General features: G+C 39.0%; 1 protein-coding gene across 6 annotated transcripts; it reads left to right on the forward strand.

Annotated features, from left to right (window-relative positions):
* The first annotated feature begins 2,890 nt into the window (after positions 1–2,890).
* Positions 2,891–27,023, forward strand: TAMM41 (TAM41 mitochondrial translocator assembly and maintenance homolog). 6 transcript variants are annotated; one of them, XR_005823057.1, is made up of 10 exons: positions 2,891–3,134; positions 4,278–4,457; positions 5,501–5,563; positions 6,662–6,754; positions 12,117–12,267; positions 14,305–14,450; positions 16,665–16,830; positions 17,207–17,315; positions 18,765–18,827; positions 26,899–27,023. XR_005823057.1 is itself a non-coding variant. In XM_040569046.1 (9 exons), the coding sequence occupies exons 1-9, from the start codon at positions 2,997–2,999 to the stop codon at positions 21,040–21,042; spliced, it is 1,020 nt and encodes a 339-aa protein (XP_040424980.1). In that variant the 5' UTR covers positions 2,891–2,996; the 3' UTR covers positions 21,043–26,944. The 6 variants fall into 6 exon arrangements, 5 of the variants coding, with proteins under 5 accessions (XP_040424980.1, XP_040424979.1, XP_040424977.1 ...); XM_040569046.1 differs by lacking the exon at positions 17,207–17,315 and having other exon boundaries at positions 21,023–26,944; XM_040569045.1 differs by lacking the exon at positions 17,207–17,315 and having other exon boundaries at positions 21,078–26,944.

Raw genomic sequence — 27,023 nt, forward strand, 5'->3', positions numbered from 1 at the left:
TACTTTTATTTTGATTTCATAAAGTTAGACTTACCCAAGGAAGATAAAATAAAAGCTACCTATCTTTCAGAGCTAGGGACTAGAGATTTGCAAACAAAAAGGTATCATAAACTCAGTGTAGCAACTAGATGGAAACATAACACCGCGGGAATGGTGTGAAGCTGAGGCAGGGAAAGTTTAGGCTGGACATCAGGAAGAGGTTCTTCACCGAGAGGGTGGTTGCACACTGGAACAGGCTCCCCAGTGAAGTAGTCACTGCACCAAGCCTGTCTGAATTTAAGAAGAGATTGGACTGTGCACTTAGTCACATGGTCTAAACTTTTGGGTAGATCTGTGCAGTGCCAGGAGTTGGACTTGATGATCCTTATGGGTCCCTTCCAACTCAGGATATTCTATGATTCTGTGATTCCATGATAACATCCCTTCCCTTGTTTTTGAGCTGCTTCAACTTTAGTTAAGTTCCCGAATGCAATCTAAAGACTGCTTTGGACGTGTGTGTGGGGGGGTCTTCCTTATTATCTAATAATTTTCATTCCTAACACCTTACCGCAATTAAACATTTTTTACCTTCTCGTTCCTTATGCTTTCCTCCAAGTAATCTTAATGGTTAGCCAAAGTTAGGTCCTCCTTTCAAAAGTAATGCAACATCTTTTGCTAATTGAAGTAGTACGAAAGACTTTTGAATGAGAGCTCAACAAAAACTAATATTCTTAATAGTGTGTGCTATGAAGTATTTCAGTCATAAATAAATATTAGCTGATACTGTTAAGACTTTTCCTAAGGAAAGAACAAGATCTATGATCTGACTTACGACGAGTTAAATGCAAAGACAATAATGGGCACTGAATTGGAATCTTAGTTGAAAAGAAAAGTATTCAAACCCCAGCCACAGGGGTTCCTCTCTTGCCTGAAGTGCTCCCTTCCAATGGTCCTAGTGGCCAACTTCACACACATGCTAATTTATCATCACAATTGTATTGACAGGGACTTAAATACGTCTAACATACACACACAGCATTCCCACAGCATCCTCACAACTAAACTGAGGAAGTGTGGTCTGGACAATCAGGTAGTGAGGTGAACTGTGAACTGCCTGAAGGGAAGAAGCCAGAGGGCTGTGGTCAATGGGATGGAGTTGAGTTGGAGACCTGTATCTAGTGGAGTCCCTTAAGGATCGTTACTGGGACCAGTATTGTTCAATACATTCATCAATGACTTGGATGAGGGAATAGAGTACACTGTCAGCAAGTTTGCTCCAGGCACCAGTAAAAGTTGGGGACTGACCTGTTGGAGAGCAGCGTAGGGAAAAGGGACCTGGGGGTCCTGGTGGGTGGCGGGATGACCACGAGGCAGCACTGTGCTCCTGTGACCAAGAAGGCCAATGGCATCCTGGGGTGTATCAGAAGGGGTGTGGTTAGTAGGTCGGCAGAGGTTGTCCTCCCCCTCTACTCTGCCCTGGTGACACCGCATCTGGAATATTGCGTCCAGTTCTGGGCCCCTCAGTTCAAGAAGGACAGGGAACTGCTTGAGAGAGTCCAGCACAGAGCCACAAGGATGATTAAGGGAGTGGAGCATCTCCCTTATGAGGAGAGGCTGAGGGAGCTGTGTCTCTTTAGCTTGGAGGAGACTGAGGGGTGACCTCATTAATGTTTATAAATGTGTAAAGGGCAAGCGTCAGGAGGACGGAGCCAGGCTCTTCTCAGTGACATCTAATGATAAGACAAGGGGCAGTGGCTGCAGGCTGGAACATACGAGGTTCCACTTAAACATGAGAAGAAGCTTCTTCATGGTGAGGGTGACAGAACACTGGAACAGGCTGCCCAGAGGGGTTGTGGAATCTTCTTCTCTGGAGACATTCAAAACCTGCCTGGATGTGTTCCTGTGTGACCTGATCTAGGTGTTCCTGCTCCAGCAGGGGGATTGAACTAGATGATCTTTCAAGGTCCCTTCCAATCCCTAACATCCTGTGATTCTGTGATAGTGTATTTTCTGTAATAATTACAGATGGTCTCATATATAACATTGCTTTTAAGCAGATGTATAATTCCAGTCGTGTAAAGATCTAATCACCTGTTTGAAGCTTATCAGAAGGATGAAATTTTGCTTGCCAATGCCTCAGACTGGATGTTTAATGCCCCCCTTTTCTCAGAACAGCATACAGCCTAAATGGGATGATTTGAAAGCCATAAAAACAAGGAAGATAACGTGATCCTAAAGAAGACGGATGGAAGAAAGAATAAAACGTTGAGGAAACAAGATAGGCTTCCATCTCATAAACGATTTTTATATATTTAATACTGAGCTACATTTATTATATAGGCCTTGAAAATTAAAGCCAACAGGCTCAGCAAAGTACTTCATACACGAGGAGAGTGTGAGACGGTCGTGAGCACAAATGTGATGATTAAACGTTGTGGGCTTTCTGTTTTCACAGCATGGGAGAAGTGTGAAGGAGCATAAAGCTGACAAGAATTCCTAAGGGAAGCCTCGAATCAGCAGGAAACATGGAAAAAAAAGGACAAGGGGAAAAGGAAAACAACCAAAGAAGGGGCGCAGAATTGCGATTACTGAACAAAACCAACCAAAAATAAATAAATAAAAAACAGCAGTTGAAACAAAAGGGGGGAAAAGAAACTAAAAGGAGTCGAAAGTTAAGCCCATCGTGTGGGTGCTGCGACCCCCCTGCCAGCGGCGGGGCAGGCACCCAGGTGCCGCTCGCTCCCTTCCCGCCCGCAGGCAGGGCCGGGGCGGCGCGGCGCTGAGGGGAGCTCAGCCCCAAAGCACCGGAGGCGGCTGTGGGGGTCCCTGACACCTCCGTGGGTGCCGTCCCGGGGCTCTGAGGCACTAAACCAAGCTTGGGCGGGACGGCGGCGGCGCCAGGCGGCAGAGGGCGCTGTGTGACGGTGTCGCTGCCCCTTCCCGGCGCGGCCTCTTCTCCCTGCGCCACAGCCGCCGCCGCAGCCGGCGGGCGCAGGAAGGCGGCCGAGGCGATCGCCATGGCGCTGCCGGTGCTGTCGAGCTCGGGGGTGAAATTCCGGCGGGTCCTGGCGCACTTCCCCCAGGAGCTCAGCCTGGCCTTCGCCTACGGCTCTGGCGTCTTTCGGCAGGCGGGGCCCTCGGCCGGGCACAGCGAGGTGAGCGCAGCAGCCGCCCTGCCGCTCGTAGCGCCCCCGGGGGTGGCCGGGGGCTGCTAGGGCCGCTGCGGCTCGGGCACGGGGAGAGGCGGGGGAGCGGAGCCGGCCCGCACCCATCGGGAGTTGGCGGGCAGGTGGCGGAGCCAAGGGGGGGCGTCAGGGTCCGCAGGTAGCCGTGGGCCTCTGGCTGAGAGTCCTCGTGTGCAGTTAGGTGGTGTTCAGCTGCCCTTTTATCGTGCACCTGGGAACCCTGCTTCACAATTTAGCTTTGCATTTTTTTAGCTTTTACATTTTGGTTTTAAGGAAGTGCCCAGGCTTGTTCACGCTGTCCGCAGTACGCAGGTACCTGAGGCAAAGCGTGTTGTTACCCAGAATTTCTGGGTGCCCCCACGTTGGGGGGTCAAGCCACTTGGGAACAGCTTGGGCTCTCCTTGTGCCTGCATTTGACTTCTTAAAGCGGTTCACGGGCTGTATTGTGCATTCACACTGGCCTGTTAAGCATGCTCCACAATTGTGGCCTTAAGTGTTTCTTACTTCCAGAGCAGTAAGTCTAAGGAATTTGAAGCACTGTTACTCCAAATATTAGTTTATGGTAGGGATGAGTTGTAATTTTGCAACTCCTCCGTGCAAAGGGGATGTGTGGACTGTTTTCTTTGGAAGAACAGCGCAGCGCTGAATGTTACAAGTCTTTAGCGTGTGGATTGCTTTGCTGATAAAAGCAAGTGAGTATAGTAGAAGTGCAGTTTCTTGACTTTTATCTGCCCTCATCTCCCAGTTTGTGGCCTTGTGTATTAGCAAAAATTCTCTTCATTAGCAGTTTAAGCTATTAGGCCGAGCTGGGAACTAGGGCTACCGAGACCTTGTCATGCGTTCCCCTGTGTTACGGAAGGCTGAAGGTTGACAGTGCAACTGGGAGGGCAAGGAAAATTTTGGACCATCACTGGTAGAGTGACCTGAAAAACATACAGCTCCATTGTAACCTTCAAGTTGTATCCAACATTAAGCCTTGTGTGTTCAATCTTGTTTTTAATTATCTGACCAATTATTAGTTGGTCGCTAGCTTATTATGCAGGTATTGGATTAATGTGATTAACATTGTTTGCTTCGTGATATGAAAACCAGTACTTTTCTCTGTATCCATAGAACAATATGCTGGACTTCGTATTTGCAGTTGATGATTCTGTGACCTGGCATATGATGAACTTATTAAAGAACAAGAGTCATTATTCCTTCCTAAAAGTTTTTGGGCCAAAACAGATAAGTAATATACAGAGCTATGGAGCAGGGATTTACTACAATACTTTAGTGCCATGTAATGGTAGGGTAAGTATGAGTTTTAATAAGTTAAATGTTTGTGCGTGGAATATTGAAATGATTAGCTTAAAGCAGATTTCCATGCAGTAAGCGCATCTGATAGATTGCAACTGATGCTTAACTGGTGGTATTTTCAATATTTAGGTCTCAAACTGTTTCACAAATATCATACTAATTAAAAAGCAAGCAGAGCAGCTGTTGTAGCACTTGACAAACATGGGTAATGTTTGAAATTCACAACTAAAGCACTTCAGAACCTGAATTTACATTCCTTATCACTTGCAGTTTTGCCAGTGGCCATATAGTAGTACATCACTGTTCTGTGTTGGGGGGTGGGGTGGGGACACAGACTTCAATTCAGCAGTTGACCACATAGTAATAGCAAACTAGAGCCTTTCTGTTTGTTTGACATAAAACAAAAAAACACAGATGTTTAACATAGCAAGTTGTAATTGACATCTGTGTTGTTTAATGGCAAACATCTTTACCTGTGGTGTTTGGGTATAATTAATAATTCTAGACAAGTAGTACTTGTCCAGCAAGTCCCACACCACAATTATGTGTAGACTGTATTTGGAAGGAGGAGTGCAGATAGGAGGCAGGGGAAGGAAGTGTGTATCTGTGTTTATTGGTGCTGATTTAGAGTAATTTTTGCCATGTGGTAATAAACTGGACATAACAGAAGCAAGTTCTGTTAAGAAAATTGGAAATTACATGAAGAACAGTTGTGGGAAAAATGCTGTTTGTACAAACTGAAGTTTCTCAGAGCACAAAATAGCAGTAACACTGGGTACGTGTCAGAACTCTTCATATGAGGCTGGGGAGCTAGTTTAAAAAAATTACTGTATACTTGCTATTTTGTTTAAAGGTATCTGGATGAGGCAAGAATTTGGAGTTTAAACTTTGTTCTCTTTATGTTAAAAGGGGTTTTGGATTTTATTTTAGGGATCAGTTACCTTTGTGATGAAATTTGGTCCTTTCTGGCTCTTTATATGCCTGTCTAATGTTGTAATGACTAGTTATATCACAGTCTGTGGTCCTTTGTTATCCAGAATTTCTGGAGTTGGCTGCCTTGCTTTGGTGATAATCTTTGGAAACTCAGGATGTGCAAACTGGTAACTGTTAAGAGTTCATCTTTCTTCTTCCGTAATGTAAACTAAAAAATCACAAATTGTTTTCTAGCATCAAAGAGTTTCTAAAAAAAAAAAATAATAATAAAAGCTTCCTGATACTTCTCCCCTTCCCTCAATAACGGTATCCATAAATGTTTTTATAATTTATTTCAAATCGCTGACAAATTCTTTTTTTTTTTCTTCATTATGTGTCTTGAAAAATACTGTGGAGTATTCTAACTATTGCATCATTTTGCTGGTGCAAAACTAATTGTAACTTCAAAAAAAATCTTTTAAAGAACAGATGCATTTTAATGTTCAAATTTCTTCAGGTCGATCTCTATCTAGACTAGGTTACTGTGGGATTTGAAGAACATTTTCCTTCAGGGATTGATCCGGGAATGATTTTATTGTAACTTCCTTTCCAGACAGGATTTTAGAGGGTCCTGTGTGTCTTTCATTACACTTTTTTTTTTTCCAGAAGACTGCATGCAAATGTGACTTTTTTTTTTTACTGCCTGTGTTTGGTAGATGTCCATGTGTTGATTTTCTTTAAAACTTATTTTACTTAAAAATTCTAGTTTGCTTTTGGAACTCCTTTATCTTTCTTGTTTTAGGCAATACTGCTATCAGTGTTGCTGTTTGACTTTTTTTTTTCCTAGTAAGTAGTTGCATTGCTCCTCCTTCTTGTATTGTGTTCTTGCTTTCTTCCAATTATCCTTTCCTTTTTTTTTTTTTTTTCAACCAAAAAAATACAAAAAAAGTCCCAAACCAAGCTTACTGTGGAGCTATGCCACTTAAGTGGCTCTTCTTTGTATGATGCTATTATCTAAGAGCAGTTCTCTAAGTGTTATCAAAGAGATGCTTTTATGGTAAATGTGTATTAGAGAAAAATTTGCGAATACTTGGGAGCAAAAGCTGACTAAGAAACAAGATGTAGACAGTAAAATGTTTTTAATTTTATGCGTGCAATATTTTATTGGAGGTGTATGTTCCTTAGAATTAATGACAGTTATAGAAAATAGTAAGTTTCCTGTAATGAAAACAGTACAGCTATATGATTGTTCAAAAACCTTTATTTTGCCTTTTTTTTTTTTCCAGATGATAAAATATGGTGTAATTAGCACCGATGCCCTGATTGATGATTTACTTCACTGGAGAACCCTCTATGTTGCTGGACGCCTACAAAAGCCGGTAACTATTAGTTATCTCTCTTGAAATGCAGGAAATTACAGGGATGCAAAATTATCAGTTGTAGTTTTAACTTTAACTGTTCGTGATCTATGAGTCAATACTGAAGAAATTGTCTGCCCTGATTTAGGGGTCTAGTCGTACTAGATGGATAATCTCTCAGAAAGGAAGTGAAATATAGACCTTACTAATACTCTGTGTTACAAGGAAAAAAATGAAGTTAGATATATTAACAATAGTTTTCTGCCTGTAGTAAATCTTGAGGAACTGGACTATGCTAACTCAGAGTCCCTTAAAAATTTAAATATTACATTTAACAATAATAAAAAAATAACAGGAGTCACCAAAATTTAATGCAGTTCATAGGATCGTAGAATATCCTGATTTGGAAGGGACCACAAGGATCATTGAGTCCAACTCCTGGCTCTGCACAGGACCACCCCAAAATCGGACCATGTGTCTGAGAGCGTTGTCCAAACACTGCTTGAACTCCAGCAGGCTTGAGGCCATGACTGCTGCCCTGCGGAGCCTGTGCCAGTGCCTGACCACCCTCTGGGTGCAGAACCTTTCCCTGTCGCCCAGCCTGACCCTCCCCTGTCCCAGCTCCATGCTGTTCCCTCGGGTCCTGTCACTGTCCCCAGAGAGCAGAGCTCAGCGCCTGCCCCTCCTCTCCCCTCGTGAGGGGGCTGCAGGCTGCCATGAGGCCTCCCCTTGGCCTGCTTTGCTCCGCTCATGAGAAGACTCCCTCTAGAGCCTTCACCATCTTTGCTGCCCTCCTTTGGACACCGAATAATACTTTCATGCCCTTTCTTATACTGTGGTGCCCCAAGAGTGATTGCCCAGCTCTCTAATTTGTCAAGGTCTCTCTGCAAGGCACCACTATCCTTGATGTAGTCAGGAGCTCCTCCCAGGTTAGCGTCATCTGGAAACTTAGAGTTGAGTTAAATAATAGAAGTATTGAAAGGTGAAAGCTGCTTTGCTGTGCAGCTACCATCTAGATCGTTCTCTTGTTAAATATCTATAGTTAACCAAAACATGTAAAGAACATTGTTGTCTTTGCCGAGGGTGTCTGATTCAGTGTGCTTTCAGCAGATGGCAGCAGTGCCAAGTTAAATTTTCTTGGGGGGGGGGGAGGGGTGGGAAATGGGGGATGACACGACTCTGTGCAAGTCATAGAGCAGAAGTTAATTATGCTCTTAATGAATAACTTAGGATGCAACTTTAAATAGGTTGTCAGAGCGCAACTGACTTTTCCTTATCTCCAGTGACTTATTGTGGCATTGTGCAGATTAGAACAGCTGTTATCTTTATATGGAATAAAACTAAATACATTGAACAGCTGTTACATTTATAAAGAATAAAATTAAACACATTGAGGAAAAATAACTGAAGGAGTTTCACTTCAACTATGAATACTGATTGTTTATTTTCAGCGTAACTACACTTGCTGCTGCTTTGATTTATTTTGGGGTTTCTCATCTCAGTACATATAAAATGGGCTTTATATCTTCTGATTAAATTCAGTAGGAGTACATACTTGCACAATAAGTATAATTTGGTATTTTGCTTGGTTGCTAACAAGAGACAGATATATCTTCATGCATATGTGTTTAATAGATAAAATAAGAAATTGGTGCAAGTTATTTTCATAAAGCTCATAGGAATTTGCACTGAATAAAGGCTGTAGGATTTAAAATAGAATTTGATTGAAAGATTACATGGTGGGTGTTTAAACCGTCTCTTCCTGTAGGATCTGTAATATCACTAAATAGGATTTTACAATGTTATAGTGTGTTTGCAGACATTCCCCAAAAAATTATTTAAATCTGTTTTACAGGTTTCAAATGTCTGATCTTTCTGTTTTTGCATCTGATCGTTTATCGTTTTGATAAACATGTTGTAAGTGATAGTGGTAGAAAGCTTTTTTTCCTCCTTAAAAATGTACAATAAGCCTCTTCGGGAGAGGAGATAGGGTTGGGTTTGTTTTTGTGTATGCTATAATCTCTTACATGCCATTTGTGCTAGTTCTGGACACACTTGACTGAGGCCAGATTAATTTTGTTTAACAGTTTGGGAATTTTCTTCTCAGTCATGTAGACGAGAAAGAGCTCAGTGCCTTTCTGGTGTTCCATTACAAATCTGTCGCTCTGCGAGTAAAAGCTAGCCAAGCTGTTCTACCACATGAGATAAAACATTTTCTCTGTCTTAGAAATCTTGGTGTCATTTTTACTGGAGGTTTTGTTTCTGTTGTAGACTGATTGCCTTGACCAAGTGATCTTTGCAGAATGTTTGGCTGAATAGATGGAGTTTGGAGTTGCCATTTAGAAATGCTAACTTTTCTTCCCAAGCTTCTTTGTTTGTGTTAAAAGTTTGTTGGCTTTTCGTGCTAAATTAAATTTATGACACTGATATACTAAATTCCCATTTAACTGTATTGAAAATTTGAATAAACTTGCTTGTAATTTCTTCATAACTGACAAGTTTCCTGAAAAAAATGCTGATGTAACTAAAAAGTAAAACAAACAAGCACAAGTGAAACATAACTGTGTTTTCAGAGGAAGATTTTTAAAAGCACCTGAAGTGTTACTGAATTTTTGTTAAACATAGTGATTAAGCAGTTGTATTTTACTGTTATCCTTCTGAAGCTATTAAGAGAAGTGTTTAATAAATTGAAGTGAGGTGAGGGCAGAGTATGGATAGTATATAGAAGTATTTTGTACTACTTAGAGGGGTGTTGGGAGATTTTAAGTTTTTTGTGTTGCAAAAATTCCCACAAAGGAGTAACAGAGCAGTTGTTTGCAGAATTTCCCCATTGTTCAAATACTTTAAAACATTCTTCGAAAAACAATGGAAAAAATCCTCTTACTGTGATGTTTAGCAGAGTGTAGGTGTGGCTAAATGGCAAATTGGAATAGTACTTTTGAAACCTTTCATTCTATGATGAGATTTTCTTTTTGTATTTTGTTTGTATGTATCTTTCTGTGCAAATGCTCACAGTTTCTTAGGTATGAATTTCCTAGCAGTGAAAATAGAACACTTCTTTCTTAAAGCTGTTGTGTTGGTGAAGTGGGGATAATGCTTATCTATCAAATTGAATATATCCCTCACTGAAAATATTTAATAATTTAAAAGTCTTAATTGTAGTGTTAGGTAAGTGAATTTCATGTGTAGTGTAAAACCAGAATAAATGGGGCTCTTTCCCTCTCATGTGGCGTGAATAGTTCTGATCTTAATTTCTCTGTATCGTGAAACAGTTTTCCTTAACTTTGGGGTTCTTACATATTTACCCCCAAGAATCATCATCCATTCTGGCTGATAATTGCACTGTATTTTCCTGGGTGTTTTCTAGCTCTCTGGTCTGTTTGAAATTTGTTCCTAAATAGTATTGCTATGGCAGTGTTTTATGCATTTAAATATCGAAGCCTTGCATATTGTTTCCCGTAGGAAAAAAAAAAAAAATATCTGATATATGTTAAGGAGTATTTTTAGCAAAGGAGATTACTCTTTTCACTAAAGCCAGCCTGTGGTCTTCCACAAGGAGGACTAGCACCACGGGCTTCCCTTTTCTGCCTGTCTTTATTGCTTTGTTATAGCAATGATCTGTGAAAGTGGATATAAGTGAATTAGTTGGAGATTTTAAATATTAGTTTGTCCTTGTGACCAGCCAATCTCATGACCAGATCCAATTGTTTATTGGATCGTATCTGAAAAAGTCAGTATGCATTCAGTAAACTTCCCTGTTTCTCAAGGAAATCAAATTTATTCAAGGCTCCCTAGGAGATGAATTTACAGTAGTTTAATGTGTTTTATCATTGTCCTTCATTTTAATGCTAGAAAATACAAAGCAATTAGGAGGAATTCTTAAATGTTTGTTTGTACAATGAACTCTTTAAAATGAAAACCAAAGAAGAGAAAACATCTTTTAAAAATCACCCCGGACCAATTCCAGACTACTGTATAGACTTAATGTTAGGCAAAACCATGCATTAGTTCAGAAGGGTTGAGATGAGCAACCTCTATACTGTTGAATTCACCACCATAGCGAAGTGAGATACTGTTCTAGTTTTACACTTTCAAAGACTTTGCCATAGGGAGAAATAAAGTTCTGAACATACTACCAGCCATCCCAGGCGTTGCTTTGTTGATGTCCATTCAATAAGAAGAATTTTGTGTGGCAGCTGTATCAGATTCCTTTTTTTTCTTTTTTCTTATTGAATCTGGATTCATTTTTTTTTAAATCTGTTAATATTTACACTTCCAAAGGAAAATATTTACTTGAAATGATACCTTAGCCTTTTCAGGTTATATTTTGTGGGCAGAATTTCAAGGATTACTGCAAATCATTTGCATGTGGGCTTCCGGAGGAGAAAAAACGAGTTGGGTACATTTGTTCATAACTGCCAGTGGATTTGCATTTTCATATATTCTAGAGTAAACAAATATTAATAAGCTGCCCTTTATAACAAAGACAGTATTGCCCAACCAGAACCCTTAAAAATGACAGAAACTTACAACAGGAAGATATTCTTGGGGGAGTCATTTTTCGAAGGGCACAGTCAGTCACCTTATAAACTGGGCTGACTTTATCTGTCTAATGTTCTATAGTAATATTTTTCTATGCTGACTTCTGACTGAAGATCTGCTTCTTATTACAGTATATTTCCATATCCTAGATTACTGGATTCTGTAGTTGGTCTTGAACAGTTTGAATGTTTCCTAAAGATAAACATGTCTTTGTGGCACTTGGAATCAAGCAACTTCAGTGATCCTTTCACGTGTATGTGAAGTTCCCATTGCATTGACGTTCTCCTCATACAAAGTGCAAAATAAAACCCTACGTCTCCTAGGAGGAGAGCTAATGTCTAAGAAGCTGCTTCAACCATATGGTAGAGCACCAGCAAGGAGTCCTCTATTGGAAAAAAAGGTATAGGGAAGGTGAATAGGAAAACTTTGCTGTTTTTCTGGTATACCATTCCCTTTCAGTGTGACTGGTCTTTTTTCCTATTGCATAATACGATGTGAAATATTTTTGATTCATTTACACTTACAGTTTTGATTAATCCTAAATTCATGAGTATGAAAAAGGTGAATAGCTCTTCAGAGAATAGTTGATGGCTGTTGCTTATAACAGTTCTTAAAGTGTTTGTAAAAACAGCCTTTTGTAGCAGGCTGTTAGAAAGATCCTCTGTCCCGCTGTGTAAACAGAAGATGACAGTCTGACACAGATGATAGATCTTTTCTATACAATAATAATAGGATCTAATTCAAATTTATTATTTTTCATGTTGGATTGAGTAACATTTCTAGCTCCGTCTTCAGTAGCACTTTCCTGAAGTCTTGCTTCCAATTACTCTGATTTTTTCAGGTGAAAATACTGACACAGAATGAGAATGGCAAGCTGCAAGCTGCTCTTGTTAGCAATCTGAAGAGTGCAGTCACAGCAGCCTTTCTCATGTTACCAGAAAGTTTCTCTGAAGAAGACCTCTATATGCAGATTGCAGGACTCTCCTATTCTGGTTAGTATATGGTGTCTAAAGTCTCTGAGGAGAAAAGCTGTAGTTGGAGCTGTAGTACCACATGTACGGTGTGCAAGTAGTAGTGAGTCTAATATGTAGTAAGTCAGATGTTCTTTTGCTTTGGACCTACACTTTTGCATGCTTCAATAGCTATATTTTACTGCTGGGTACATAATAGTTTGGAAAGGCTGTGCGTATTCATTGAGGAGTAGGTAGAGGTACGTAAGCAAAACTGTTCTTGATTTACAAGCACCTAGGTATGGATGATTGGTTATGGTGAAATGAAGTGATATATAAAAAACAAACCAAAACCCTTGTTCCAAATGAGTCTTCAATACCGCAATTAATTGTATGAAAATTATCATTAAAATAAAACTGAAAGTTAAGTATTACTCTTTAAACATTGACATCTTTATTGAAATCATTATGAACAAGTTTGCTTGGAATTGTATTTTACACAGCACTTTTTTTGCTCATATAGAAATGCAAGCTTGGCCTTGCATTCCTTTTTTTCAACCAACCAACCAACCAACCAAAAACATGCATTGCATTTATAAACTGCAGGTTAGTTCCACTGAGGAGTGTTACTATTCTTTACATAGTATTTCCCTTGTTGGTTTAGATTGCAATTTGCTCAGATTTTTCATAGCATTTTTTTCTGAAGCATTGTCTGTTTGAGTGACAGTGAAGGGTTGCTCACCCCATGAGTTTGCTACCTGCCTCACCTGAAACCTGTCCAGGAATGTCATTAGATTCTTAGTGGGCACCAGTGACCATGATATTTTATGGATATGCTTTGAAACAATGCTATTAACCAGAAAATTGGGAGATCGGTTAGCATGCTATGAGATGTTGAAATTGATTCTGCTGGGTGAATACAGCTAAAGCAGTAACACTCCCAGGCAGGTATGCTCAAGAAAAGAGCTGTCAAAAACATGTTTATAGATATTTTATTCTGCTGCCATTTTGCTAAGTCTTAAACTTTTCAGGCGGGATTCTAGTAGACAACACTGATTTTTGAGTTACTCTAATCAGTCTCCTTGCAGTACATAACTGCTGAAAAGAGTTGTTCGTGCTTTAATTTGGGAAATATTTTTTTTGTGCATTTTGAAAGCGGTGAGACAGTGCCTGGAAGTACTCTGGGAAGTTTTTGTTAGTTTTGCTGGTTGGCATAAATTGAAATTAAGTCATGCTAGCAAGTTGCCACCTTGCAACAACATTTATCTCCTAACTGTGGGAAGTGTGAAAATGAATTGATTCATGATTTTGTTTGTTGATTTGGACAGCACTGAGCTTCTAACTCCTAGTTTGTAATTTTAGAAGCTACCAGGGTATAATACATAGCAGAGGTAGGTAAACACTCATACAGGTTGTCTTTTCACTGACATTGGAACTTCTTATTAGAAAGTGTCACAAAGTATATCTTAAAAGGAAGTGTAAAGGTGAGTAGAGTAGCAGTGGTGTTGAAAGGAGTTGCTTTTCCAATCTGCTAACAAAGCAGTTGGCTAAGAGGAAAAGGGACGTTGTAATCTGACCATGACTGCTACTAGCTGTATTTCAAGTGTTGCCCTTGAAATGCAGAGGTAATGCAGATTATTTTCTTTCAGAATTGGAAAAATGAAGGTTATTTGGTTTTGGATACCAAGTGTTGGGGCTGGTTACTCTAATACCATTTAGTAACCCATTAAAAGTGATGAATGATTGGAAAGGATGTAATTGTGTTTCTGCTGCTTTTGAGGCTAAACTTGGAAGTTGGAATTTTTTGTTACGTAAGTGCAAATGTGGACGCGTGGGTTGATGATGGTATAGCATATCAGAGGCCACATCACAGTTCTGAAGCTTCTTTTCTGTGCTTGAAGTTAGTTGGATAGTATTTTTTGGCTGTTAGAAGATGAACCTTATGGATTAGGTAGGCACTGGTAGGCTGAAGAATAAAGAGTTTTAGATGACAGCTTTGTACTGTGTTCGTTTCTGTTGTATTTTCCTTATTTGGGTTTTCAGTTTTGCCCTAATTAATGTCTTTCTTTTCTTGACTAGGTGACTTCAGAATGATCATAGGAGAAGACAGGTCGAAAGTGCAGAACATTGTGAAACCTAATGTTCCCTATTTTCAGAAGCTGTACAGTAACATATTGCAGGACTGCCCTCAAGTGGTGTATAAGCACCATCTGGGAAGGCTAGAGGCAAGTGGTTTTCTTAAAAACATTTTAAAAAACAAACAAACAACGGGAAATGCTTTATCACATTGACAGAAGGCAAGAATTATGCCACACTAAGGCAGGCAGTTGTAGTCACTATACCTGCTATTATGTTTCTATTGTTGAGCTAATTCTGCAGTCGGGAAACTTGTAAATACTAGTCTCTGCATATGTAGTAACTACGGTTCATTTTCTCTGAGCATAGCCACAGGACTAAAGCACTAGCAAGGGAACAAGAGAAGAGCAGTTGAAAATGTGTGGTCTAATGATTACCATATGGAGACAGCAGTCTAGGAAGTGATGAATAAACATATGGTTTGTGTTAAAAAGATCAGACCGTAACTTAGAGGTGCAACTTTCTGCAGTCAAAAAGTGTATTTAAAAAAACAAACAAACAAAAAAAACCCTCTTGTGCTAGTTATGAATATCAGTTGAATAAAACGAACTGAAATTCTGGCATTATCTTTAAATACCCATACTCAAAAAAATCTCTTCCTAATAGTCAGAAAACAGGCATCCAGAATGACCACTGTCTTGAATTCCATCCTTGTGGCTTAAGGTATAAGTGAAACATGGCAATTAGGGGTGGGATGCCACAGCTGGGCGGGCTGTTAGCAATTTTTCTCACGTAGTATGCACATCTCTGTGCTACTATTCAACTGTGGTATACTCTTCAACATTAATTTACAAATAGCATGACTTGTCTCATGGACATGAGTTCTCTGTCGTCAGGGTCACCTTGGTAAGTATCTCACTAGTGCCTCCTTTTAGGATGTGTCTGTTAGAAACTGAAGGAAGCTGTTAGAGATACAAGCAAGTTTGAGTACAGTAAACATTTTTACTGCAGCTCTTTGGAGTACTGCAGAGGCAAATCCATATTATGCTGCAGCTGTCTCCATGTTTTCTTAACAATGTACTTTTGAACACTTTAACAGAAATATTTAAATGAATTTTGAAAAGAACCAATGCTGCTTCCTCCAAGAAAATGGCTAGTTAGAGTACCATTCCCTGTTACATTAGCTTGGAACAAAATCTTGTATCATACTAGAAATATATTGTTAGATAATAAATCTGTTTGGAATTCCATACTAGTCATTGAGGCTGTGGATTAAATGCATCATCCTTGTACTGTTGTATTGAGATTAATACTTTATTCTTCATGTTTTGTGGTGGTTATTTGCCATTATTCCCCATACTGAAACGGATAACTTCTATCTGGAATGCTGCTTAACAGAAAATAGAAACCACCCTCTCCAAGGACACATCTTCAGAATTACAGAGAAAAATCTTTTTTGGAAGATTCTTTAGAAACAATTGAAGTCAGACACTAGTTCTTATAGTTCTGTTTCAGGCATGGATTCCTCCCACATAATGTTAAAAGCCTGCGCATTGTTGACTCCCTCTGTAGTCAGTGGGTGATTCATCTGGATATCATTTTCTTCCCATTGACTAGAGGGAGTACAGGACAACTAAACTCCTGACCAATGCCTCCAAGAAATGTGTAAAAAGATGTGTGGGAGTACTCAGATTCTTATGTTTTCCCCCCATTTTGGAGAGCCCTTTTCTGTTAAACATTTTTCAATATTTGTGCTTACGTTTTGTATCAACGTGTACAGGCCTGCATGTTGGTATCATTGTATTCAAAAAAAGGGTCATTGAATTTCTGATTTAGATAGGAAAATGTGAAATGAATGTTTCCTTCAAATTATTCAAACAAGATGTGGTTTGTGTTTAAAGAAGAGAAAATGTTTTTCAAAGTAAACTCTGTGTGTGTGTTTGGTTTGATTATATTCAGCAGAAGAAACAGAGCTAAGTGGTCTTTTGGGAACATTTTCTCTCATTTTCATGTTCTTGTGTTCCAGAGGAAATTGGATAGAGCAGAAATGGTACAGTTTCAATGAGAAGTTCCTTGCGGGGCAGTAAGATTCTGTTTATACTTTAGGCTTCCCTTGGATAGAAGTTAACATCTTTCCATTGAGTTGTTCTTCAGGTTTAGAACTGGGACACTGCGTTTGCCAGCACATGGAGAGTTTTCATTAGCATTGTCAATAACTTTTACATGTGAAATTCATACAGTTCTCTGAGGTATTTATCACAGGCCAAAGATAGCCAGAAGACTTTCATGACTTCTTTGAATAGAAATTGCTTTGGTAATGCTGAATTTTTGTTTTTACTGTCTTATTTTTTAATAACATTCAGATTGATAAAAGCCCGGAAGGTCAATTCACACAACTCATGGCTTTGCCAAAGAATCTGCAACAAAAGGTAACTTCTCTGGTAGACCCTCCTGGAAAAAACAGAGACGTGGAAGAAATTTTACTGCAAGTTGCCCATGACCCTGATTGTGGATTAGTGGTGCATCAAGGTAGGCCTTAGATCGCTGTCTGTAATCCCCTTTAAGACATGATAAATATAAAGATTTATGGTATATGTTCTTCTAGTTCAGAAGGATGTTTTAGTGAGAAGGAATAAGACAACAAGAGGTTAATCTTGTAATAAGTTTATAAAAGCGTGTTCTACTGTTTGATTGCAAGCAAGGTCCCTGAAATAATGGAAAATATCTTTCTATGTCAGTAGAAATGCTAAGAGTTTTATTTTGGGTCTTGAAAGAAATAGTCTCTGACCTCCTTAGATAATCTAACTATGTGGGATGCTTCAGGATTTCATTGGCTGGCATAGCTTCATTTAAATATTAAGCTGTATATTCTCCCAGTCATACAATGTGGTGCTGTATTTTCTAGCTTGCTGGCATTACCCTTTCCAATTATCATAGTTCGTCCAGATATGTGGTGCTCTGGCAGAGAACTGAAGCTTTGAGGAAAAAGATTGAGGTGCTTCTCATCATCACAGGTAGCTTCTCTGAGACAAGGTTGTTGTACAAGCAAGTTAAAGCTTATGCTGCAGACATCACTGTTCTGTTATTCTGCAGATAAATGAAAATGTTTAGTACTTGAACAGTCCTTCGTACTTTGATACATCTTAGACCCAGGCAGCGATTTTGCAAGCTCTTTGAGCATAGCAAAAGATGCGTAGATGCCTGAGAGCCACAAGACAGGAGCCAACTGCAGAGGGAGCTCTTGCACTGATTTCTCTTTTGGGGGGGGCGGGGGGCGGTGGGAGGGAGAGGGGGAGGTGAAAGACTCTCAGCTCTCTTCTCCATTGACAGTCTAGGATGCATTGCACCCGGCCATCTAGGATGTCCAGCTTCTTTTATGTCAGTCTCTCAGCTTTTGTGCTACTGTGGACGTACTGCAACAGTAGTGTGATAATAGCTGAATCTGGGAGCAGGTTGTGAGTTTTACAACTGTTGTCCACCCTGAGCTACTTACTCTGCTAGTTGTACTTATGTAGGATATTACAGGCATGGCTGATACTATGGTTTGTGGAGAGGAATGCAGCACTTCGATGTCAAAACATTAGATAGATCTAGTCTTCTCAAGCCAAGCAGTTTATACTCAGAAGGACAAATCAAAACCTCTCTTTCAGTTTTGTTGCCAAAGGAATTTTCTCATTCAGGAATTTGGATAAAGAGCAGAGAAAACCATTTGGTAATCCTACAAGACTAAGCTGAGTACTCAAGTTGAATTACGTTTTCCCTAGATGTTTTACTAGCTCAGCATGACTTGTTCCCCCGTCCCAAAAATAAATAAATAAAATTTATGCATGTGGAATATTGTATTCCTCTTACTTGTTCATGGGTATCCCTAGGTTTTGCTCTTTACAGAAGTGCATTTGAAAGAAGGTTTTAGAAATAATATTGTATTCTATGTTCTGGTTAATGCAGAAAAATAACTTTCAGTTTGGAAGACTAACTTTGGGACTGCTAACTTCCTTCATTTTTAAGTGTTTAGTAATATACAGTACTTTTGTTCTGCACATATCAGTAGGCTTTTATGCATTAGTGCAAATATAAATTCTTAAAGCTTTTGTTTATTTTTTTGCAAGTATCATTTTATGCACTATTCCATTTACACCTAAAGACCTCTGGACAATGGAAACAGAATGTGCTGCAGTGTGAAGTGGCAAACGAGTGTTGTCTACAAAAGTCAATCGTTTAAAAAGCTAGTCAGATGCTGTACAATATAAACATATCTACTTGACAATTTCATACTGACGTAAACAATGAGTGTAATTTGTTCTGATCCAGGCAGTGCTTAGATGGAACATAATTCTGGAACGTAATTATGAATCCTTTGTGACTGATCATTTTAGAGAAATAGTGTGAATGGTAGATGAATGAATTGCATCATACACAGAACTTCTAAGATGGATAACATCTGTATGCTTTTCTATCTGCAGGCATTTCAGGAATTGTGAGATCTTCCAGTATAGTGCAAAGTGCTAAAACCATACTAACAGCCGGTAAGTATGTGTGTGACTTCTGTCCATGTAGGCTTTCTGATTTTACAAAGTAAAATTTTTGGGGCCCCAAGCTTACCTTGCTAGAGAGTTTAAAGCATAAACTTTTTGGGTGTCTAATGACAATATTGGAAGTTTATGGAAATAAGAAATAGACATTTCTGCTTTATATAACTATTGAGAAATTGTAAAATGTCAAAAGGAATTGGAGTCTACATGACTTCAACGACAATAAAAAATAATTAAAAAAGCACAAACCAAAACAACAAAAACCTTTGACTTCATTTTCCTTTTATATTTAGCTGATGTGCACTGCTTCTGCTCTACTTGTATTTAAAAAAAAAAAAAAAAAATTTCATAATTCCCTCTGGCTTTCTACATGTGGTTGGATCCCTAAATGATCAATACATTGTACTGATGTTATGTAGACTATCAGGTTAGCTCATTATAAAATAAAGGAGGGGATGAGTTTACAGTGAGAAAACTTTGACAGAATCTGAAGCTTCTGTCCGAGCTCAGAAGATGTGCGTGTTCAGATACCCTCTGTATTCCAAACTAAACATATATACTTAGTGAGTATTGGATATTACTGTAACTCTCATAGTTCAGAATGAATTACTTTAGAAGGAGAGTTGAGTGTTAAAAGTCAGTGTGAGAGAAGATGTAGAAGGCAAAAAAGGACTTGCTTTGTAGAAGCATGGGAAAATGAGGGATGTTTTTTAGCTACGAAAATCCTCCTAACTGAACAAAAGTTACTGCCAATTACATAGCTGAAGCTTCATCCTGTCTTTCTGAGTTCTGGAATAAATCTAGTTTTAAGATGCTCTGTTTTTTACATTTAAGAAGCCAAATGAACTGCACCTCAATTTAAAAGAAAAGACTTAGGACCTGAGTCTTCATTACCTTAAAAACAGACAAACTCATGATCTCCTTTTAATTCCTGCAAAATGAAAAAATCTTGTTGCTTGCATGAAGTTGCTCATATCCTAGTCTGAACTCATTCATACCTGTCCTATATTTTCCACAAAGCAATTATATACAAGCAATGTCATTACTAGTTTTAAAAGCATCTTTTATACATTCCTACTAAGTGATCTTTATCCAGATTTCTACAGCTGCTGTTCACTTCCAAAGTTGGTTGCACTCGATATCTCCTTGTAAGAAAACACAGGTTGCAGTGTTCAGGACCATTAGTGGTTTGCTGAGTAAAGTAAGCAGGAACAGTTGTACTTCTTATATGCATCTGTTAATAGTCCAGTTCTATTACAGAAAAGAAGTATAACAAAATTATTGCCCAGCTTTGTTTAGTAGTTGGAGGAGCAGAAGGACATAACTCCATTTGCAAAAGCAAACTTTTGTTGTATGAGCTAGACATACCGCATGTACGACTTTAATGCAAGTTTTCCAACCAAATAAGTGAAGCATTATTTTTAGGATTTGTTGTCAAAATTACCTGCTAACGGTTAAGACTTGTGTTGCAACATGCCACTTTTAGAAATATCAGCTTGTAACCAGTCTGTTTCTGAATCCATGGAGATTAGATTTTGTAGAGCAAAATAATTGGAGGGGAGGGGCATGAAAGATGGTGTCACCATGTGTGAATTCAGTGCTTGTGAAAGCCAGCAGCCTGGCTGAGCCATGGAGCAGAGCTGTTCATATGTAACTGCAAGAATGTGAATACAAGTGGTTAAGATTTGTCAAATTGTTTATGCTCTTCATCTGTGTAAATCTTGATAGACAGAAAATCACCTCTGGGAACTGTTAGCTCCTTTTGTGTGTCATTCAGTAAATCACTTGCAGCCTTTATTGTTACTAGGACTTCTGGGAGGTCCTGATGTATGTTTTTAAGAGGATTTGTCATTTTTTTACCATATTTTCTGTTTTGTGCACCTGAAACGCTTCCTCTTCACTTTTGTCTTAACTGCTTTTTGCTTTATGTAGTGGCGTGTTTTTTTTTTCGCTTCAGAATAAAATTTAGTTGTCTTCTAACCAGCTAGTTACATAGAATAAATGTAAATAAAAAACATGTGTTTTCTGCCAGTGCTTTTATTGCTTAAAATGCATCTTTGCAGTTTGATTCAGGTCAAGCAAAGCTTGATCCTTTGCTTTGAACACAAGACAAATTTGAAAGAGGTTTGGTGGAGCTTTATTTTATTACTCTTAGCATGATTTTGTTTGTTTTAACTGTATTTATGCAGTTCTGCCAGAACCTGGCTGAAACTGAGGAACTGAATTCAGGATTGATCTCTTCAGGTTACTTGAAGACTATATGCTGAGGGAGACAAGTTAGCACTGGTCCTTCTTCAAATCTGGCATTTCCTAGCTCCTGAACATTGTTTAATGAATGTAGAGGTAGCCTTCCTGAGCACTGCTGTGCAGACCACCCTGGCTGGAGAAGGGGTGTCCTGCTCCCCTGGTTAGCATCAATCAGAAGCGTCTGTAATGGGTGCAGCTGCACCCGAAACGGGTATTTCTTCCTTTGCTAATCTGGACACTGCTACTTTCCCGAGCAGCCTGCAGGGCGGCCTTACCAGAACCTCATCAGTTTCATATACTGAAGATGGACAGAATCACAGAAGTAGTAGTTATGTAAATAAAACTCTAAATTTTAGTGCATGTTAATGAAGAAATAAAATGTAACTGACCAAGTTCGTGGTGTCATTTTTTCATACTGAAGGTTTTTATCATCTTCAGTGATTTATCCCAGGAATTCAGGTTTCCATTTGTTTGGGCTTAGTTAGCCTAGAGGTAGAAGCCTTTTGCTTTGGGGTGTTTTTTTTTTTTTAATATTTCTCTCCAGACTTTCATGATTGAGTCTGTCTGAAGTCTTGCTGTATCTTCAAATGAAGATCTCTCAGTCGCGGTTTCTTAATTTAAAACACTTGTCGCTAGGGGGCAGGCGTTAATGCTGTTCACGTTGCTTCGCCCTTTGTTGGGGCTTTTATCAGCTACCACTCATGTAGGTACACACTGTACACAGACAAAACAGTGTGGCTTCTATGTAGAAAGTATTTCTTTGACTCATGGAAGAAGTGTGTTTCATAGGAAGGTGTTCAGCTATTAAATTTAATCTCTAGGGATGCTGCATTTCTTTCTTCATTCTTTAACCAAATCTTGTCTAATGTTCTGTTCCCCTGAGAACTATTTTTACACTGCCTCATAGAGACTTCATGAGAAGTAATGTGGTTCTTCATTTTTTTATTCATCTGCTCTGTTCTTTTGTAATGCTTATGTTAAGAATACTAGCTAAGATGCAAGAGAATTATGAAAGGATCGTGAAATCAGTGCTTCCATTAAATAAGCTCTGCCTATTTTTTTCTTTGTTCCTGGTAACTATATAAGTACTTTTGTCCTATGTATGCATGTGAAAGAACTAATTTTCAATCTGTGGCCATCATTTTTTTTTTTGAAATGTTTAGAGGGACACAAAATTATCTCCTTAACTGATTCTTTTATCTTAAAAACAGCAAAAAATGTGAAATGCCTACTTCCTGGTCTGTAACGTAGTAGTCCAATGTAAAGCATGTGCCTAAATTAAATGTTAAATTGGGAATAGTTGTTGCTGAGATGGCATGCCGTGTATTAATGTTGTTGGCAAAGAGCACAGGCAAAATAAAGAATTTCAACCCATTTAGGAGAACTTTTTTCATCTTTCTCTGCCAATTTGGTTTTAAAGTTGAGCTCAAGCTCTGTGTTTTTGTTTGTTGTTAAATGCCCTATTTAGTTTTTGAAAGTGTGCCTGTATATTTCTTTTTTGAGTCTGTGGTAAGCATGCCTCTCTGTTTCCTATTAGAGATGGCACAATCGTTTGATTTATTTTCCCACATACCCAGAGTCTGCACGGTCTTTGGGAACCGACTCTGAAGTTCTTCTGTTTTGCTCTGAAGGAGATGTTGATACTTTAGCTTAAATTTCTTATATCTTACTAGAGGAACATTGTAAGCCTTGAAAGTGTCTGAAAAACAAAATATTAGGAATGTGTCGTCAGTTGAAGCAATTGTTCATCTTTTAAATTAATACAAATGCTTTTAGCTGCTCTGAATAACATTTGTTTCCTTACAGTTGGGATGTTAGTATACTGTGTCTTCATGGAAGTATTTTCTTTAAATTGTAAGGAGCAGTCTTATATAAAATACTCCATAGATTTGTAGTAATTTCTATCTTCTTCAGCTGCCTGAACAAAACAAATACTGCATTAAACTGTAATTCACTGTAAATGTGTAAAGCATTTGCACGTCTGTGCATTATATACTAACAATATATAAATATTTGCGTCCACTGTATAGCATGACAGCTCTTCAGCAGTAAAGGAAATAAAGAATACTGCATCCAGATATATCTAGGGGGAAACTTTGGGGGACCTGTAAGATAGCGTTATATTATAGCCAAATTACTAACACTTCCAATGAAAGGAACATGGGACTTTTAAGCAAAAACAGATACAACTGATGTTTACACTGAAGTTTTGTGGTCTTGATTCCATGTGCATTGGGTCTTTGTTCTCTATCATATAGTGGAAAAATCTAAAGGGGAGTTGGAACCACCAAGCCATAGATTCATAGCTAAAGTAGAAAGACATTTTCATGTGGTCCAACTGCTTCGGATTCTGAGACTGAGCCATAATTACAACCATTAACTTTTACTACAGATGTGACTCATCACCCTGAGGGCTGCTTTAAGAAACCAGCTGTATGTATAAACCTGTATTTTGCTTTGTAGCATGATGTGCTGGGGCAGAAATGTAAGCATCTTATTACATAAGATGCTAGGTTCAAGGCTGTAGTGGGTGGAGTTAGACAGAGTTCTCCCTGCAGGGGGAAAATATGGAGAAAAATCTCTTAATGTTGAGGTGCTGCAAGAGGCAGAGTAGGTTGGCAAGCTGATAGAACAAGCTGACTCGCAGGCTGCAGTGCCAGCGCAGTTAATTACAGTCCTGCAGGGCTGTAGCAGCTGTGTTACTGTTGCTTTGCCACATGCTATATATATTGTGCTTCCACAAGTACACTGACTTCATTGGAATGGCAGAACATTGATTCTGGCACTGCAACTGCAGTATTCGAGGGGCTGTATCCTAGAAGTACAGTACCTAGGAGATTGGACAGTAACTGTCAAAGCTATGCAGTTACATAGTTTTAACTTTTGAGATGGGAACCATTTACTTCATTTATGTGCTATGCCTAAGTTTGGTCTGGCCTTGTTCTGCGGCTGGAATTTGTATACTGCATGTAATTTGAATGCAGATGTGAGAGGTGCTCTGGAACTTACACGATTATTTACTTGTTATTTGAGATGCTGCAAAAGGATAACATCGTGACTTCATTAGTGTGCTTGTTTTTAGTTAAAAAAAAAAAAAAAAAACTATTAAATACAGGAAAGTTTAACCTTACATATGGGATGCACATGATTCTGTAAGTTGAAAATATATCTATGAAGGATGCCCTGCAAAAACTAAAGTTGAGTTTATTTAAATTGCAACTAGATACACAAGTACAAATGATTAAATACAACATATATGTTATGATTTGTTATGAAAGGTTTTTTAAACAGTTGTTCATAAGTATAGCATGTGCTTTTCCACATTACTGCATGCTTATTTGATTTTTGTGACTCTAGACTACTAATAATGAAAGCATCTTTCACTTAAGATTGTTTATCTTTATTTGGTTTACTTTCTAAGGTCTCTTTAAATTCAAACATTGTCATATCAATTATTCCCTCAACAGTGCAATGCGATAGCTAAACCTGAGTCTAATTTGTTCCAGAAGATCTTTCCTTGTGTTCTGGTGTGTCATACTGTGGGATTTTTGCTACACTACTTCTGTGGGCTTTAGTCAATCTTTTCAGGTAACCGGTGTGCTGCTTAATAGTAAGAAAAACTAGTAAGTAGAGTGTACTGGGAATGGGCTTTCCATCTGTGCATATAAGCATCAAGGCCAAAGTGCAGCATTTAAAAACTTCCATTTTCAGTTTTGAATTTTTAAGGGTGTGATTACACTTGGTTGTAATCTGGAAAGTCACTGTATGGTGGTGGGGGTTTTTGGAGGGTATTTTTAAATTTAAAAAAGGATGGCAAAATCTGGAAGGAGGAAAGATAAGTAACTCCACTGGCTAGGATCTCAGAACCCTGCTGAAATGCCAAGATGAACAATATCTTAAGTTTCCAAATACCAGATGACTAAACCTAGCAAAATTTTGTCTTTTTTTTTTTTGTTTACAGTAGGTCTGTAGGAGAAGGCTCATATCTGATAGAAATTCAGGAACTGTCTAACTAAGGATGTGCTTTACAAATTGTGTGGGAGTCATCCTCAATCCCTTCTGTCTAAAACTTGTAAAAGCTTGGAGGCAATGGCTGCTGCAAAATCCTTCTGTATCTCTGTGAAAATGGAGAAATGCCTGCCTGCATTGTAGGCCTGGTGTAATGGTAATGGCAGGGTATTTACCACAGTGCTCTACTTGTGGGCTGCTGCGGGATGATGCCAGAATATCACAGCTACTCCAGCTTAACATGAGGTTTATTATAAGCCAGCACTAGGCAGGTAACTCTGAAGCAAAATTATTCCAGATAACATCCCCGTGAGAAGGTATTCATACTGGTGTCTATAGTGTACTTCTGACACTGGCAGTGTTGCCAAATCGTGGCCATCTGTCATCATCTCAATGTTATTTTTGCTTCTTTCATTTTACCAGACTTCAGTTCACCTGGGTACGGTACATGCCTTATTAACCCGGTTTTCCATACCCATCATCATTTCAGTGTTACTTCTTTTTACCTAAGGGCACAGATGTCATCTCATTGTGCAAGTTGAGAAGTTTTGATCTCTTGCAGACGCACTTGTTCCCTAAGTTATGAAATGGTAGCTGCCATTAGTTAGGGTGAGGCAATAACAAAATACTCAAGGAGGTTATAATGTACTTTACAACCTGTTGAAACCAGAATAGATTTCTACCCTAAGAGTCAGCGGCATGTTTCCTATGAAAAACTGATACTCTTTTTCACTTCTAATTTGCAAGCTTTTCAATAGCAATGCTGTGGGTCTGTTTCTCCTTAGGGGTTGAAACTGCCTTGGGGAAACTTCTGGTAGCGTGCAGTGTTAGATTACGTTAAATCAAAATGGGCATCACTGTGATGCTTCAAAATTCCTACAGTGCAGTTACACTTCACAACTTTACAACAAGGCAACCAAGTGCCTCTTAAGCTTGGAGCACAGCATCAGGCAAGGCTAACTAAAATCTGCTTAGAAGAAGTTGGGATTTGGAAGCATAAAACTTGTTGTCTACAAGTTGTGTATAGTTTGCTTGTCTTGCTTGAGCAAACTCTTCTTTTGTCCTGGCTATATTCTGGTCTACCTCTCTTTCTCTTCTTCCCCTTTGTCCCTCCAGTAAAACTTTGGCTGCGCAGGTTTGGGTAATCTGCACGACCTGGTGGGCTTCAGCCTCTGGAGCGGACTTGCTTCAGTGACTAAATTCGTCATACAGATGTGGCCTGCTCATTAACCTGAATGCATAACAGCCTGGAGTCCTCTAAAGAGTTCTGGTTGTGTGTCCTGCTGCATAATTCAGGCTACCAGGTTGCTGGGGTCCATTGCCAGGCCAGAATATGTTCCTATGCAGCTGGGCATGCCAGTAGTAGATTAGGAAGGGCTTGAAAAGGACATTGTATTGGTTTGGTGAGCATCTACAGCAGACACAGGTGGTGTAAAAGGTTTTGTATATGTAGCGTTTTAAGAACAGTGATGTATGTTACAAGTTTCCATCTGTACTAGTTAGGAGTTGCATCATGCATTCCTACAGATGCTATACATTTGCTGTTCTCTGTAGGTGTTTGTGTGCAGTGTTGTCAGGTCTTCAGAATTATCCTATTCTCTTTTGCTCGCTTTGATGCTATTTAAAGTGGTTTTGTGTCATTATTTACTGTGTTATGACCGTGACAAGGTTATTGCATGTCTACATGACATATTAGGTTATTGTCATTCTTCCAGGAAAACACTTTACTTCACGTAGAAGCAATCTATTATTTGAGTTGGTCTTCCAAAATTTTGACGATTTCTGGTAATTGTGTTTTTTTTTCTTCTAGGGGCAAAAAAATCTGTAACTTACAGTGTGAAGAAATTGTATAAAATGACAAAGGGATGGTTAAAGAAGACATCTTGAGTCTTGACACACTGTGTGTGGGTAAATAAATGGTACTTTTTCTCCAAA

This window comes from Cygnus olor, chromosome 10, assembly GCF_009769625.2.
Source record: "Cygnus olor isolate bCygOlo1 chromosome 10, bCygOlo1.pri.v2, whole genome shotgun sequence".
NCBI classification, from domain to species: domain Eukaryota; kingdom Metazoa; phylum Chordata; class Aves; order Anseriformes; family Anatidae; genus Cygnus; species Cygnus olor.